The sequence below is a fragment of the Numida meleagris genome, chromosome 4 (genome assembly GCF_002078875.1).
Source record: "Numida meleagris isolate 19003 breed g44 Domestic line chromosome 4, NumMel1.0, whole genome shotgun sequence".
Classification (NCBI taxonomy): Eukaryota; Metazoa; Chordata; class Aves; order Galliformes; family Numididae; genus Numida; species Numida meleagris.
This window is the reverse complement of record NC_034412.1, coordinates 90,663,385-90,677,776: the sequence shown is the minus strand read 5'-3', so window position 1 is coordinate 90,677,776 and position 14,392 is coordinate 90,663,385. Positions and strand designations below refer to the sequence as shown.

Here is a 14,392-nt window from a genome sequence, read left to right as displayed (position 1 = left end):
AGTTAAATACAGGAGTGCTACAGGGCCAGGCTGGTGTTAACACTCCGCTTTTTCTCAGGTAAATGAGGTCATTTCCATACATAGCAAAACAAGAAATCAGATACTCGGTGGTGCTGTAGTGTCTGACTGCAATGGAAATGGGGAGGGGGGCAGCGGGGCAGGAGGAGTTTTGTGGTCTTCTTTTTGGTTTTATCCTCCATGTTCAACAACACACCTGAGGGTTTTTCAAGCTCATGTGCAGAAGTCACTCTTTTGAAATAAACTCAAGAATTGAGCCTTTCCTGATAGGGCAAAGCCATTCAGAAACGTCACAAACAAACCCAGATACAGAGCAGAAGTATCTCCTCCGGCACTGGTGTGCACTGGTGTGATGTGCCTGACATGGTGACAGAGGAAAATTTAAACCACTTCCTTCCCAAGCCATTCTCACTTCCCTACCCAGCACCCGGCTCCCTGGCTAAATTCCCCACTATCCTGCATCCCTGATATTTGCATCATTACCCTCAGGTCTGCAAAACCAAGCGGCTCCTGTCACACTCTGCACTGCATCTCATGGCACCCAGAGAGGGGGAGGCGTGGGGACGGAAAGTGTTACCTAGGAGCTTCAGGATTTTCTCCAATAGACTTGGTTCATTTTCTCTCTGAAGCTTCTGTGTTTTCTTTTTTCCCCTTTCGTCCCACTTCTCTCAATGGTCTGGTGCCCTCAGAGAGTCCAGGAGCAGACACCAGCTGGCCCCAGCAAAGGCCACATCCCCCACCGCCTGTGTTGTTCTCTCCAGCTCAGCTATATGGGTCCCTTAATTGCATGCATGTCTTTCAGGCTATTCTCCATGCATGAGCTGTCAGCGAAACCTCGCTGGAAATGCTGGAATTTCACATTTTTCATGGAGATTTTCCATATCAAATGGGCACTTTTACATTTTCCATGAAATTCCTAATGACTACAAAAAAATCCAGCCGTGGTGTTTGGAAGGACTCGCCCAGCTTGCCTTCAGGCCCCATTCGAGTGTTAAACGCATGTGTGTGAATTTACTTAGCATATCATTTCGGGGATGGGATTGGGATATTTTTTTTTGTTGCGGATGACAGGGGAGAAGCATGCATTCAGCCATTCATTCATAAACTCAACTTGTGGCGCTGCACGCTGGGGAAGGGATCTTTCGCATCATTTTTAAAACAGAAAGAGTGCAAAGCCCTGTCAACTGACAATATCCATCCAAGCTGTCATTGCCAATCACTTGAATGGACTGCAGCAGAGAGTATTTTCCACAATGAGATACCAATGGGGGTGACCATTAGGTCAGGAATCTTATTTTCTCAGCTCACCAACCCCTGCAAATAAATTCTCACCAAAAGGAGAGAAAAGCCTCATTGATTTGACAAGCGATCAGACACCGCAGTTGTCATTTTCCCAGCAGTTGCTAGCATATTTTTGCCTGGTGTGCGAGATATGAATTTCCTGACTTACCCCACCAGGCTCTTAAAGGGATCATCCCCTTTTCATCTTCATCCTTCTGAAAAGCAGAACTCCCAGCAAAAAGTCTGAAAGCAAAACACCGTTCTCAGCTTTAATACGCTCTTAGTTGGTTTACAACAGCCAAGCGGAGCCTCTGTTTTGCTGTTAAGAGCCAGACATGCTCTACCAGCAGGAATGTGTTTTTTCCCCTTCGGTACCCACTTTACTTTGTAAAATGCATCTTTACAAAACCCACTTGTTTTTCCTTATGAACGCACCCAAACCAAACCAAGAGAGGCTACAAAAGCAAGAGAACTGCATTCTTTGACGGAAGTTGTCACGTTTTCAGGTCTCTGTGCTCTTAGGAATGCACAGTGAGTTTTAATAGCTTTTTATAAACAATTCTAAAGTACTGCACTACTGTGGAAAAAAAGAAATCTTTATGCTTCATTCCAGCGAGGGACCCAAATTCCACTAATGGTTCTAGTGAAACAGATTGGTGCTGGGAGGAGACATAGCGTACCTCACTCCACACCGCCCAAATCCACTTCACTTCTAAGAACTACGGTGTGAAATTCCATCTCGGACTTGACTGGGAGGTTTTGGAGGGGAATATCTTAGCATTATCTCAAGTTAATTTATTAAATGAGGTAAAAACACGGACTTGGCCAACAGGAAACTTTTCACAGGAAGTTTCTTTGGGTGTATTTCCTGACCGTGAGGAGGGCCTGCTCCCAAAATGAAGAGTACTTAAGGATCTGCAGGGACGTGGCAGTCCTTGCTGTAACTGCCCTCTCCTCATCAGGCAAAGCAGGGCTCTGAATCCGAGTTTCCCAGGCTGACATCTTCACTTTCCCCATTAAAAGCAGAAGTTCGATATCAAGAAACGTCTCACATCACAAGAAGCCTGTCCCTGCCCAGCTGGACACGCTTTCTGAAGAGCTGGCTGAAGTGCTCGCCACCTGCGTGAATTACAACCGTTGTACCAGCCCAGACTAAGATTTGCAAAGCCTGTAATTCCATCCTTCCATCCAGCCATCCCTCCTTTAGTTCCCCATCATAAAAATTGCCGTAGGCCTTGCTTAATCCACACATGATTATTATTCAGAAGAATATCATTCACTAATAGTGGAAGCACTATGTTAACATTTCAGTTCATATCTGTGTATATATGCACATTTTAATGTATTCATACTTATTTATGTATATTCATCCCAAAACTATATACATATATGAAATATATGTTTATTCTTGGGGTGAAAATCTGAACAAGTGAGAAAGCTTCTTCAGATTTATTCCGAAGAATGGCCAGGATGTCACAAAAATAGATTAAGAGTCATGTAAAGCCTTACCACCACACTTCACACTTCATGCTGTGTGTGGCCTAGCACAAAGCTTGTTACTGCTAATTTAGCTTGCTGGAATGGTACTCTCTAAAAAGAGAAAACGTAGGGAAGGAATTTTATAGTCAGATTCAGAGAAAAATTGTAATTAGTGAATTGGTACCAAGTCTACCAAACTGTCAGAGGTGTTTACCACCCCCAGACCATTGCTTATCAGTCAGTGCTGTGTATTTTCTTACCAGCCTTTTCTTTCAAGTGTGTTGTTCCAGAAACTCTGGTTGCATACTGAAGATTCAATCTGCTTCCAGAGAAGCCTGGCTAGCTTAAATTCCTCCTTTTTCTTTCCAGGTAAGGGACAGGCGGCCACCAGAACATCATTTTGTTCCTTATACATTTATTAATTCTAGCTTTGCCGTGTCCTTGCACACAATGTTCGACTACTCAGGCTAGGAGCAGTCTCTAGATTAGACTGACACTCTTGGACTATTTCCTAGTGTCCTTTCCTCTGCGTGCTGTATGTGACAGCCTTGCCAACATGTTCTTTTCAGTTGCTGCTAATTCCTTACTTTGATTTTACATCCAGATCTCCTCCTACAGCGTATCATCTTTAATTCCTGTGGCAATGCTTTTAGAGCGCCAGCAATTGGGTTGATATGAGACATACGTGCTCTAAACGAATATGTCGAAGCAAATGGATTCGATGCTCAGGAAGGTCCTGAAAGCAATCAACTGTGGGCAAAATCCCCAAGGGAGATTTCCTTCAGAAATCTCAAACCCTCTGGAAAAAGAAAAAAAAAAAAAAAGTTTCCTTTATTCTTTGTATAAGAAAAAAAACCCCATGTCTTTATAAAGCAATTTAAATAAGCATTTTCAGATACCTCCACTGTGTAGCACCAGGGATTTTAAATACAAGCAGGCCAGGACTATCTGTCAGGGGGGCTCCCCCCCCAGTCCACTTCTTCTCTGGCTGCTGTTAAGTTACTATTATCCTCCATTCCCTCTAATAATGGGCTTAAGATCAAGTGAAACTGGAAATGGAAAGAGCAGTGAAAGATGACAGACTTGAAGGGATTTTATTGGAACTATGGGCTGCTCCTAAGGTCAGAATCAGTAAGTATAATTAGATGCCTGGCATTTACAACAAATGTAGAGTAACTCTGAGATTTCTTTTGTGTGCATGTAATTAAACATGCACTTTTACTGCCCTCTGCAGTACCGCAAAGTTACTTTGATTTCAGCACATGAAAGCTGTTTGGAAGAACAGACACAAATGTTCATCTCTATATTGCGCTCATATTTCTGAAAACAAAGCATTTTTCAGAAGAAATGGAATAGCCCCTTTCTAATGGGACACAAAAGGGAACGTTGTTTTTACTAATAATTAGAGCCTTTTCAGTACCTCCCAGGAACTTTCTCAATAGAAACTTGAATAGAAAGAAAGCTCCCAGCCCGGACAGCTGAACACCACTTGAAGCCATGAAGGAAGTTCTAACATTCCACTTAAAGTTATTTTTCCAGTGTGTGTCTAAATCAGCCCTTTTTGGAGAAATTTTCCTGTTATTTAAACACAATCCAAGGGAGATAAGTGGCGAGCTGCGAGAAGAAACCAGCATTGGTATTCCAAACATACAGCGCAGGGCAGAAGTGACAGATGCTAGATCTTGATTCCCTGCATCTTTTCTATTTAGGTACTACCTGGATGCTGCAAATGTAAATGCACTGAACACATTCTGCCCTGCAATATTACTTTCTTTCCTAACTAACTGACTTTTCACATACACTACTTCCTAATTACAGTGGGTTCTTTGAAACGAAGATGGATTTTGACCCTTCCCAAAGAAACTTCAATCTCTTTGCCACTCATTCAGTTCTTTGCCAAAATTATCCGTACTTGCCGGGAAGGACTCAGAAAGGAACTCCCAAATGGCCTATGAACCAATCTTCTCACACTGAGAAAACATCCAGAAGAAAGAATGAGAACTTCCTCTAAGTTCTGATTTCTCTCAGAAGGGCTCTTTTGCCAACCCAGTTTTGATTAAAGAAAAAAAAAATAGCTTGATCCTCCAGCAGGCTTCCACGTGGATCCACCTTCAAACCAAATGACAAAAGTCTTGCCTTTATGCCATGGATCTTTGTGCATTCGCAACGCAACAAAGCAGAGAATCCTGAGAATAACTTTAGCAAACACACATATGAACAAAACGTTGCATGGATGAGTATTTTGACTCAAAAATTGATTCATGGAACAAAGCTGGTTTTAGCTTGGCTTCCTTAAAGAGGTTTAAAGCACCGCATTGTCAAGTTGTTTTCAGAACATCTGTCCCAGCTCTTCTCACGTTTGAACTAGCTTTCCATTTCCATCTGTATTTAACAAAAGGATGCAAGCTTTCCTTTAAGCTTTATGTGACAACAGCAAAATAATGAAGGCAGGCCTCGTTAACGTGCAAATGAAGCAAGAGCTGGGACAGCTTATCTCTTACGTGCTGTGCTTGCCACCTGATCAGCACACCTCACCCGCTATCCAGTCAAAACAGATCCGTCTGAAGCAGGCTCCGTTGCATGCAACTATGCACAACTAAACCTATGGGTGTTATTCTTCTGTAACATCATTCAGTCCAGCAGGCATTAACCGGAGCGAATTGCATTTCCTACGTTTGACCACCAGAGGGCGTCGTTCAATTGCAAAAGGTTTTCCTGATCTGCGCCTTTGAGAAAAGATCCCAAATCAGAAAACGTGGGAGCTCTCTTTAAACACCACCCCAGAGAACTCAGTATTTATGGATTGCATCTAAGTGCTTGAAACAAAGCGGAATAACCCATAGGATTAAAGACAATAACATGGGTGCTCAGCTGTTTCAGAACAAAATTAAAATCCGAGCCTGTTTCACCACCAGCCACGGAACACAGTCCTGCTAAATAAAGCCTCCAGGCTGCACTGGTTTACCAAGACATACCTAGCCTGGGTGAGGATGCCCGCTGAGCAGCACACACCTGCACCTAAGGTTGGCTTTTAAGGAAGCCGGAAGAAATAAACCATCCAAGCTTCAGGACAAAGCGCTGAGAAGTTCCCCTGTAGATACTTCAGTGTCCCGAGATGTTTGCCAAAGGACAAGTACTCGTTGCACATTTCATTATCACAGAAGATCAGTTGCCTCGGGTGTTTGCCTAATAACTTCCCGCTCTGAATAGGTACCACGGCTCTTCCTGATGCTTTGTCCGCGTTCCCCCCGGCCTGTATCTTTCAGCACACACCTTTCGTGTTCGTTACTAAACAGCCGATCTCAGCCCACACGTTTTCTCTCTTCTGCCTTTCTGATTGTCTCCCCCATCCCACTGTGGGGAGTGAGGGAGCAGTCATTAAGAAGCCTCATTGCTTCTCTTGACTCCAGCACTGTTTCACCCTGCTTCTCCACACAAGGCTTAAAATTAATCACTACAGGATTAAGGTAATACTTTATGACCCCTGTTACCCAGGAGATCAGATCGCACCATATTAACCACATCAGATTGCACCATTAACCATATCTGTTAGCATCTCTGGACTTAATTTAACTTACAATAACCTGAACAACCTGAGTATAGCGTCAAGTTTTGCCATGATATCTGTGGGAAGTCTAGACACAGTGCGATGTTATGAGTTAAACGAAGAGAAGCCCATTCACTGATCACCTAATTCCACCCATAGCCTGTACAGTAAGACAGCACCAAGCTAGACAGTTTGGGTATTACTACTGAGCGTGGCAAGCGTGTCAGCAGCACAATCACCCAGTGACTCCTGCTTACAGAGGCAACATCTAAGTGCCAAGTACAACCCTACGGTTTGCAGAGCTGGGCACTTCAAGATTACGAATACAGAATGAGGGGGAAACAAAGCATTCATTTCCAGCTATGGAATATATGGTTCTCTACAGAAATCTTGCCTTACTACTTAAAAAGGCCACCTTGTTTAACATTAATCCTTTACTGATGTTGAGTTGTGTAAACCATGGGTTGCTTATTTAAGACATGAATAGTGCTCTCACTGGCCTCACGTTACTCATTATTACTCTTCAAGACACGCAAAAGTAGCACATTCTCAAAAAATTCTTGTGGAAATAGCTTAGTGCCACCAGTTGTCAAGTGGCACAGAGGCAGAACTACATGAAGATTTAAGTGGCTGGTGCAAATCCTACGCATTCACTATTTAAAGAAAATGGAATATCAAACAGTTAGTAGTCATGGTTTGAAATTGTGCTCCCATGCAGCTTCACGTGCAATTTTCAGATCTATCCTCCACGTTAAAAAATCTGACACACCAAACAGTCACTGTGCTAGCCAGGAAGTCAGGTTTAGGGGCCTTTTAGCTAGCACATAGAAGCTTTAAGAAACAGCACTGAATGATTCCAGACAGGCATGGAAGAGAGTGGCCTGACCTTAGACCACCTTATCCCCACAACGCTGCTTCCTCTCATATGTTTCCCCATCGGATCAAGGCAAAAAGCTACATTACTTTAAGGGTGCCTGAAAAATTAAGATAGCTGGTAGTACTCCTTACAGCCAGGGTACTCGCTTGAGAGCTGAGGCGTTTGTCTCCATTAAGGCTGGCAGTGCTCTAACACCAACAACCGGAGATTCCAGTTGAGAGATCAAATTGGGCAAAGTCCTGTGTGATGGAGCTCGAAGCGCTCAGCTGGCTTTCCCAGCAGAAGTTCTAAACAACAGAACGTGGCAGGCAGTGAAAGGACGCCCACTAATTCCGACTGATTGCAAGGAGACTGCAAAAGGCTTGCCCATTACAACGGAACCACGGCGGTCTGCACGCAGATAGTTCCTAAGTCTCCCTCAGAGTCAGAAGGTGCTATAAACCATGTCATATTCCAGCCTTTTGTTCTTATGCCTCACTATAAGACCTTCAGTATTTGCTTTGCGTTATCCACAGAACACCAGCAGCGGGAAAAGATGCTCAGGAGCCACATATAAATGCATATCAATTTATTTTCCAGCAACATCCCATACAAAAGCAGTAGAAACATTAACTGCATTCAGCAGAAAGTCTGTACAGTGTCATCATTTACAAGTTTTACATTTAAAAACAGCAAATTAAAAAGAATCAAGTATTTTCCCTAGACATTTTATTCCCTTGTCCGTATTAACAAGTAACTCATTACTATTTACAAATTGCAAATTCGGGTTACAGTTTTTTAAAGTAATATTACTGCTGCCTGGCTCTTTCCATATTGACATCCCATATTAAGCACTTTCTTTCCCATCGTTTCAAAAACATTTTTGTAAATAAAAAGAACCTGTGGTTTGTTGGCTTTTTTCTTTGTTTTCAAAAGCTAAGGCAGCTAAAACTGAAGTAACTGCACCAGACAAGTATAGTCCTGCTAACCAGCAGTATGCTTCACCTAACACCTGCATTACTTCCAGGCAGATGGAAAAGCAAAATGACATTCATACGATGAAAAATATTTCTCTGCTCTTGATCTGCAGGTGAAACACTGGAATTAAGGACAACGGGGGGGAAAATAAAATGGCAAGATCTTGCCCAGCTGTTTAGAATTACTTGAGGATAGCACTGCCTTCAGCTGTTAAAGTTTTGTAAAAAAAAAAAATATGTACATAAAAAAATCTGATATACATAAATTAAAAATTAAAAAGAAGTCACACTGTTAAAATTCAACGTAAGTTTTGTCCAGACAATAGGTAGAACAACCACAGCTCCAAGAACTTTGTTTTTAACTTTGCTTAAGATTTCTTACTATTGACAGGTAGAAAACACCCAATATTTATGAATCAGTCTAACCTCTCAAATTTAGAACAAACTTCCTCTAAAACAACTTGCACAAGACTATTTAACTCACAGTATTGAAATCTTTCAGTGGCTCGCTCAAACATGCTTCCAAGTCAAATTCACCTTCTGCTTGATAGTCAATGTGTCTAACTTTGGTGGGAGTGCCAGAACAGGTATCCTGGAATACAAAGTCAGTTAAAAAACAGCAGTTAAGTACAGGGTTACTGATGCAACAATTCACCTAACTTCTGCAGTTCATTTAGGCCACTCTATAACAGGCTTACAAACACTTTTTCAAAGGCCATACAAAAACCTAAGGCTAGTGTCAAGACTGACAAGATTTAAACGAAGGCTTCTGCTCATTCAAGCACTTTCCACGAATACTAGCATGTAGATTTAAGGATCAGTGTACGCACACACTGAGACATTATACAGATTTATATTCATTGTGAGAGAAACATTAAGAAAACAGTCAGAAAAAAGATTAGTGAATCTTTAGAAAAGGCATCTGCTCAGCTGTGCTACGTGCTTTCTGGGTATAAAAAAAAAAAAGCCTTCAAAAAGCCCACTAGTGCCAAGAAGACCATAGCAATTACATCCCTTGTTAATGTCAGTTACTGCAGTCTCTACATCGTAATTCACAGGTGACATGCTTTTGACAGATATCTAATGTTCCTTAGCCTGCTGAAGAAAACGTCTCCGTCATTTAAGTTCTAACACTCCAGACTCAGACTACAGACAGACAGTGGTTACAGCTAGGAAAGAAGCTGGATTTTAAAATTGCTCAGTCCCTACACTGAGCAGACCGTGGAATCTCCCACGTGTTCAGGCTATCCAGATTATAATTCTAAGGATTGGACAGATTATTAACAAATATTCATGCAGATGAGAGGATTCTTACATAATTATCTTGACAGCTCGCTTGAGATTCTGTAGAATTGCTTCCTACGGATTCTGTCTCCATCTCACCGAGGTCAACAGGACTACTGCGAAACAATTAAAAAGCATACACCTTAGAACAAATTGTATTTTCCTGCAGGAGCCTTCTTAGAGTGCTCTTGTGAATGTGACGTCATCACAAGAGCAAAGAGACCTACAGAAGTTACAGGGACAGCAGTGACAAACTGCTGAGACAAAACAGAATTGCAGGTTAACTTATACAGCCAAAACGGCCAAAGGATAAATAAAAGCCTTGAGATTGAATGATTAAAGACAACTGACACTCAAGCAATGCCTCAATACAGAATTCCTTGCTCTTTTCAGAAGTTATTTCTTCCCTTGGACAAGGTCTCCATTGATTTGTTTTCCAAATAGGATTTAACAGCCTACATACAGCCTATATGCTATACACAGAACTAGTCCCCAGCATGTGAAGACACACTAGCATTTCAACACCGACACGTACAGCAGGCTTCAGAATGAAATACCAACTGACTCCCTTTGCGTCGAATACAAGTAAAAGAAGGCTAACACGAGCCCTTGCTTTTAGATTGCGCTGCTCCAAACCGAATCTGGTGACTGAGTCTCTCACCACAAAACTTCTTCCTGAGGAATTAGTGACATTTGTGTCCCTTCATTCTACTGCCCCAGAGTTTTATTTTTGGTATTTCCTGATCTGTTTGTTTTCTGTAGAGAAAAATAACTATTACTTGCATTACTCTATACCTCCTAGAGCAAAACATCACAGCAGCTTCAATCGTGAATGCCTGTAGTAACACTTTAATAGTACCTAGAGATGATTTTACAAGTATTTCTTTACTCAAGAAACAAGAATATATACCACTGTTCTTGAACTAGCAAATGAGAAGGTTGTAAGGCTGGTTCTTGCACCCTGTGTTGGTCTGAGCTCAACATTCATGAGACCTGCCAGTCAGTCAGAACTCTCCAGCACTGCTTCTAGCACAGAATAATTAATCTAGGCTGCTCTGCAAAAACCAGGCTGCCTTACTGGTGTGATTTTTCCCTTTATAGAGCAGTGTGGTATTGACTCTGATTTCACCCAGTGGAAATACATTACCAAAGCAAGGGCTCCATGCCCTTGCAAAGACAATAAGTCCATTCCCACCAAGTAGGCCCTGAAAGCTATCACATGTTCTGACTGAGAAGGCACTGAGTAGCTCTCAAGAGCACTAACAGTGAACAAATAACTAATGAAACAAGTCAGTGATGACTGAATATTTTCATAAGTGGCTATGCTATTTTATTTTTTTTTAACTTAAAAAAAAAATATATACATATTTATCTAGAATATTTCATACTTACATTTCTTGCAGATCGCCTCCTTCTTCAGTAGGTGGATCCCAGGAATGCAATGCAACTTTCCATAGCTTTATTTGTTGGTCCCATGACCTACGGCTATACTTCTTAAATTTATTTGGAGTTCTGGGATGAACTCCTGGTATACGATGGCATCTATTCAGATATTAGACATGAAAAAACATTATTAATGCTTTTCACAAAGACGTATCATACAGCTGAAAAAGTTAAGACAGGCTGCCTGCTAGACAGGCTCATTACAACCTTTCAACCCAGGAAATCTATTTCATAAAAAAAGACTACTGCACAATTCCAGCACTCAGCTGAAAGGCTGGCATCTACATCCCATCACTTTAGTTTTTCCTGTCTTTGGGTCAAGTGGGGAAAAAAAGACAATCTTAGATCTGAAAACTTAATCATGCAGTTTCTGCACATATTCCAAACTTAAGAACAACCACGGTCCTTTTTGCCTTTTACTTTACCGATGAGAAAACTGACTGCAGAAAAAAGCAGTTTCATTTCTTCTAGCTGGCAAGCACAACCGAAAGAGCTTACACTTTCATTTCTGCAGCATGAGGAAGTTTGAAGAGGAATTGCTCATGTACAGAGTAGTTGTAAAATAAATAAAAAATCCAAGACCCTTTAGATAGCTTGTTTCACTTCTGTGATTTTAAAAAGAAGTTAATTTGTAAATACCTTTTATTTCAACGTGCTTCGTGTACCAAATTTAGTATGTTCATATGCTTAGGAAGAACAAGTTGTGACCTACCTACATTTGAAACATTTCGTTTTCCAGAAACTCAAGCACCTTACCTAGGAACTTCTTTAATGTATCTGTCATATGCAATTGTGTTCTTTCCGTAGTTTATCTGTTTTTGTCTTCTCATCAAAACCACCTCATCCGTCTCAAGTTCTACTGTTACAGTGGACTCCTTTGAATCAGAACTGTAAGAACAGAACGTCATAAATTTGGGAGCCCTAGAAAACAAGTGATACTCAAAAAAAAAACTCACGTGTAGAAGATTCAAATGAAAGATGTGAAGCATTTTTCAAATGGATGCTTGGGATGCGAATGAATTAAAATGTTAGGGGAGACCTAAGATGTACTACTTCAACTTGAGGGTTTTCAAACGCAACGCTGCATTTGAAAAGTCAAATCTACTGTGAGGATTTTCTTCAGCTCAGCTAGAAACCTACCTTCCCGAAGAGGACCTCCTTTCTCTTGAAAACTCATTTACCAGGAGTTTTCTTCTGTATCTGCAAGAGTTCAAGTCCATATTAAGAATATACACAAAGAGAAAACACATGGCTGCACTGTCACAGCTCAGTTAGTTTTACCTCTCAAGTTAGGCAGTAGCCTTGAAAAAATCCACCTATACACTGTAAATACTTTCCGCTATGAAGGAGATGCTTCAGTTTTTCCCTAAAAACTAAAGAAAACAACACATCCAAGGACTTTCTCTTCCTAAGTCTTCTGTCTAAAGATCTTTTTATAGTAACCATATTCAAAAACAGTAAACAACAAGAAGGACATTGAAAGGAATGTGGAGACACTTCTTCCAGAAGGGAGAGATTTAGCAACATACAAGGCTAAGGTTGGTCTGATTGTACAACAGCAAACTTAAAAATACAAGTCGATACAGATTCTACAAGAAAACTGCCACTTCCCCTCCTTTCCCCTCTTCATCTTAAACACCCATGGGTACCTTGCAATTTCTTTGTTAACGCTGGTTCTCATTTCATCTTCTTCCACTGCAGCTGCCCAGTCTAAACACCGGGAAAGGGGCCCAGGGCCTTCTGGTGTTGTAAAACTGAAAGGAAAAAAAAAAAAGTTCTTCTATTGTATTTTACCCCTTCCCTACCATCTCCCCCGTTTGCATCTTGATAGCAGTTTGATGTTTTCTCATATAGTACTCACAATGGTTGTGAAGATCTTGTATGATTCTATTAAAACTTCAGCGCTATAAAACTAAGCAATTGATGATTCCACTTTGAAGTTGTCTTTTTTTTTTTTTTTAATTTTTTTTTTAGTAAAAGTTGTTGCAGATATCTGTAGAAACATATCACTGTAGCAGGTAACCTAGCCTACGCTTCAAGAACTCTGTTGGTTTCCTTCAGAGAATGGCGTGGGAAATACCACCTTGACTCATTTACTCACACAATTTCTCTCTACTAAAGGAGTTAACCAATATTATTTCCTGTTTAGACTCATAAGAAAAAAAAAAAATTAGAACACATAATGAAATCGCTCACCTAATCTGAAAAAGTCACTTAATTTTTAGCTGGTAAACTGAGATGTGCAAACAGTATGTAACAACTTCATTGAAGCCTGTTAACGTCATGAGAAGATTCAAAACTGCTGCAGGGGAATAAGCTCATAGCCCTCCCCAGTCATCAACTGCTGCCTACATTCAGATCGTTAACCACGTTTTCCAGAGCAGTTTCTGTCCTGTTGGGTGATCATCCTAAAGTACAAACTCAAAGCTGTGCCCTACAGACCAAAGATTTTTTCATTAGACCTGGAAAAGTTCTGTAAAGTTACCAAGGCTCTGCGCAGAGAACTCCCTTGAAGTCATGCAATTAGACCCATGTGCACTAAACCCAGCTCCCAGCTCCTCCCTGCTCAGAAATGAACTTCCACTATTTTGATGATTTTGTTAAATTTAGGCGTACCCCAGTTACCAAACCAGAAAAAAAAAAACAAAACCACCAACAAAATCTGTATCAAATAGTGCAAGTTAATTTACAAATATCTGTTCGACTTAAATTGTTTTCTAATCCTTAAACTGTTTCCTAACTAAAAAAGCAGGCCGCGTTTGCTTACTGCTCTCCCATGGAAGAAAACCACGATGCTTTCTGAGCAACAGGAGTGATCTGGAAAAGATGTGTAAGATCATCTAGTTCAGCCGCCCCACTGACCACGTTCCTCAGTGCCACATCTTGAACGCTTCCAGGAACAGAGACTCCACCGCCTCCCTGGGCAGCCTGTTCCAACGCATCACCACTCTTCCTCAGAACAAATGTTCCCTAATATCCAACCTGAACCTCCCCTGGCACAACTCGAGGCCGTTCCCTCTCATCCCATCGCCGTTACCCGGGAGCAGAGGCCGAGCCGCGCCTCGCCCCAGCCTCCTTTCAGGGAGCTGCAGAGGGCAATAACGTTCTCCCTGAGCCTCTTCTTCACCAGCCTGCACGACCCCGGTTCCCTTATTGCACTGGTGCCTCAGCCCGGAGGCGCTCAGGACTCCACGGTCGCGGGTCCTTCCCGCCAACCCCCTCCCACAACTCTCACCTGTCGGCCCTGCTTTCCGAGGGCCCGCGCTCGATCTCTCCGAACACCTCCTCCTCGCCGCCGTCGTTCTGCTTCCTCCGCTTCCCGTCCGCGCCGCGCTTCCTCCCCTGGGACCAGCGCGGGGGCGGCTGCGGGCTGCCAGCACAGACACGGTTCCTCAGAGCCCCGCCGTCCCTCAGCTCAGGGCGCAACATGGCGGCCCCTCACCAAGGGGAGAACGGCCGCGCCGCGCCGGGACCGCGGGCAGCACCCCCAGCCGCCCCTCCCCCTCC

General features: G+C 42.2%; 1 protein-coding gene across 1 annotated transcript; it reads right to left on the bottom strand.

The window, feature by feature from the left end:
* Positions 7,756-14,255, bottom strand: SLBP (stem-loop binding protein; the record flags this gene model as incomplete). Its single annotated transcript, XM_021396572.1, is given in 7 exon segments — positions 7,756-8,750; positions 9,474-9,558; positions 10,835-10,984; positions 11,642-11,773; positions 12,026-12,085; positions 12,535-12,639; positions 14,121-14,255. Coding segments are annotated over 7 exon segments (784 nt in total), but the record flags the coding sequence as incomplete, so codon positions are not given.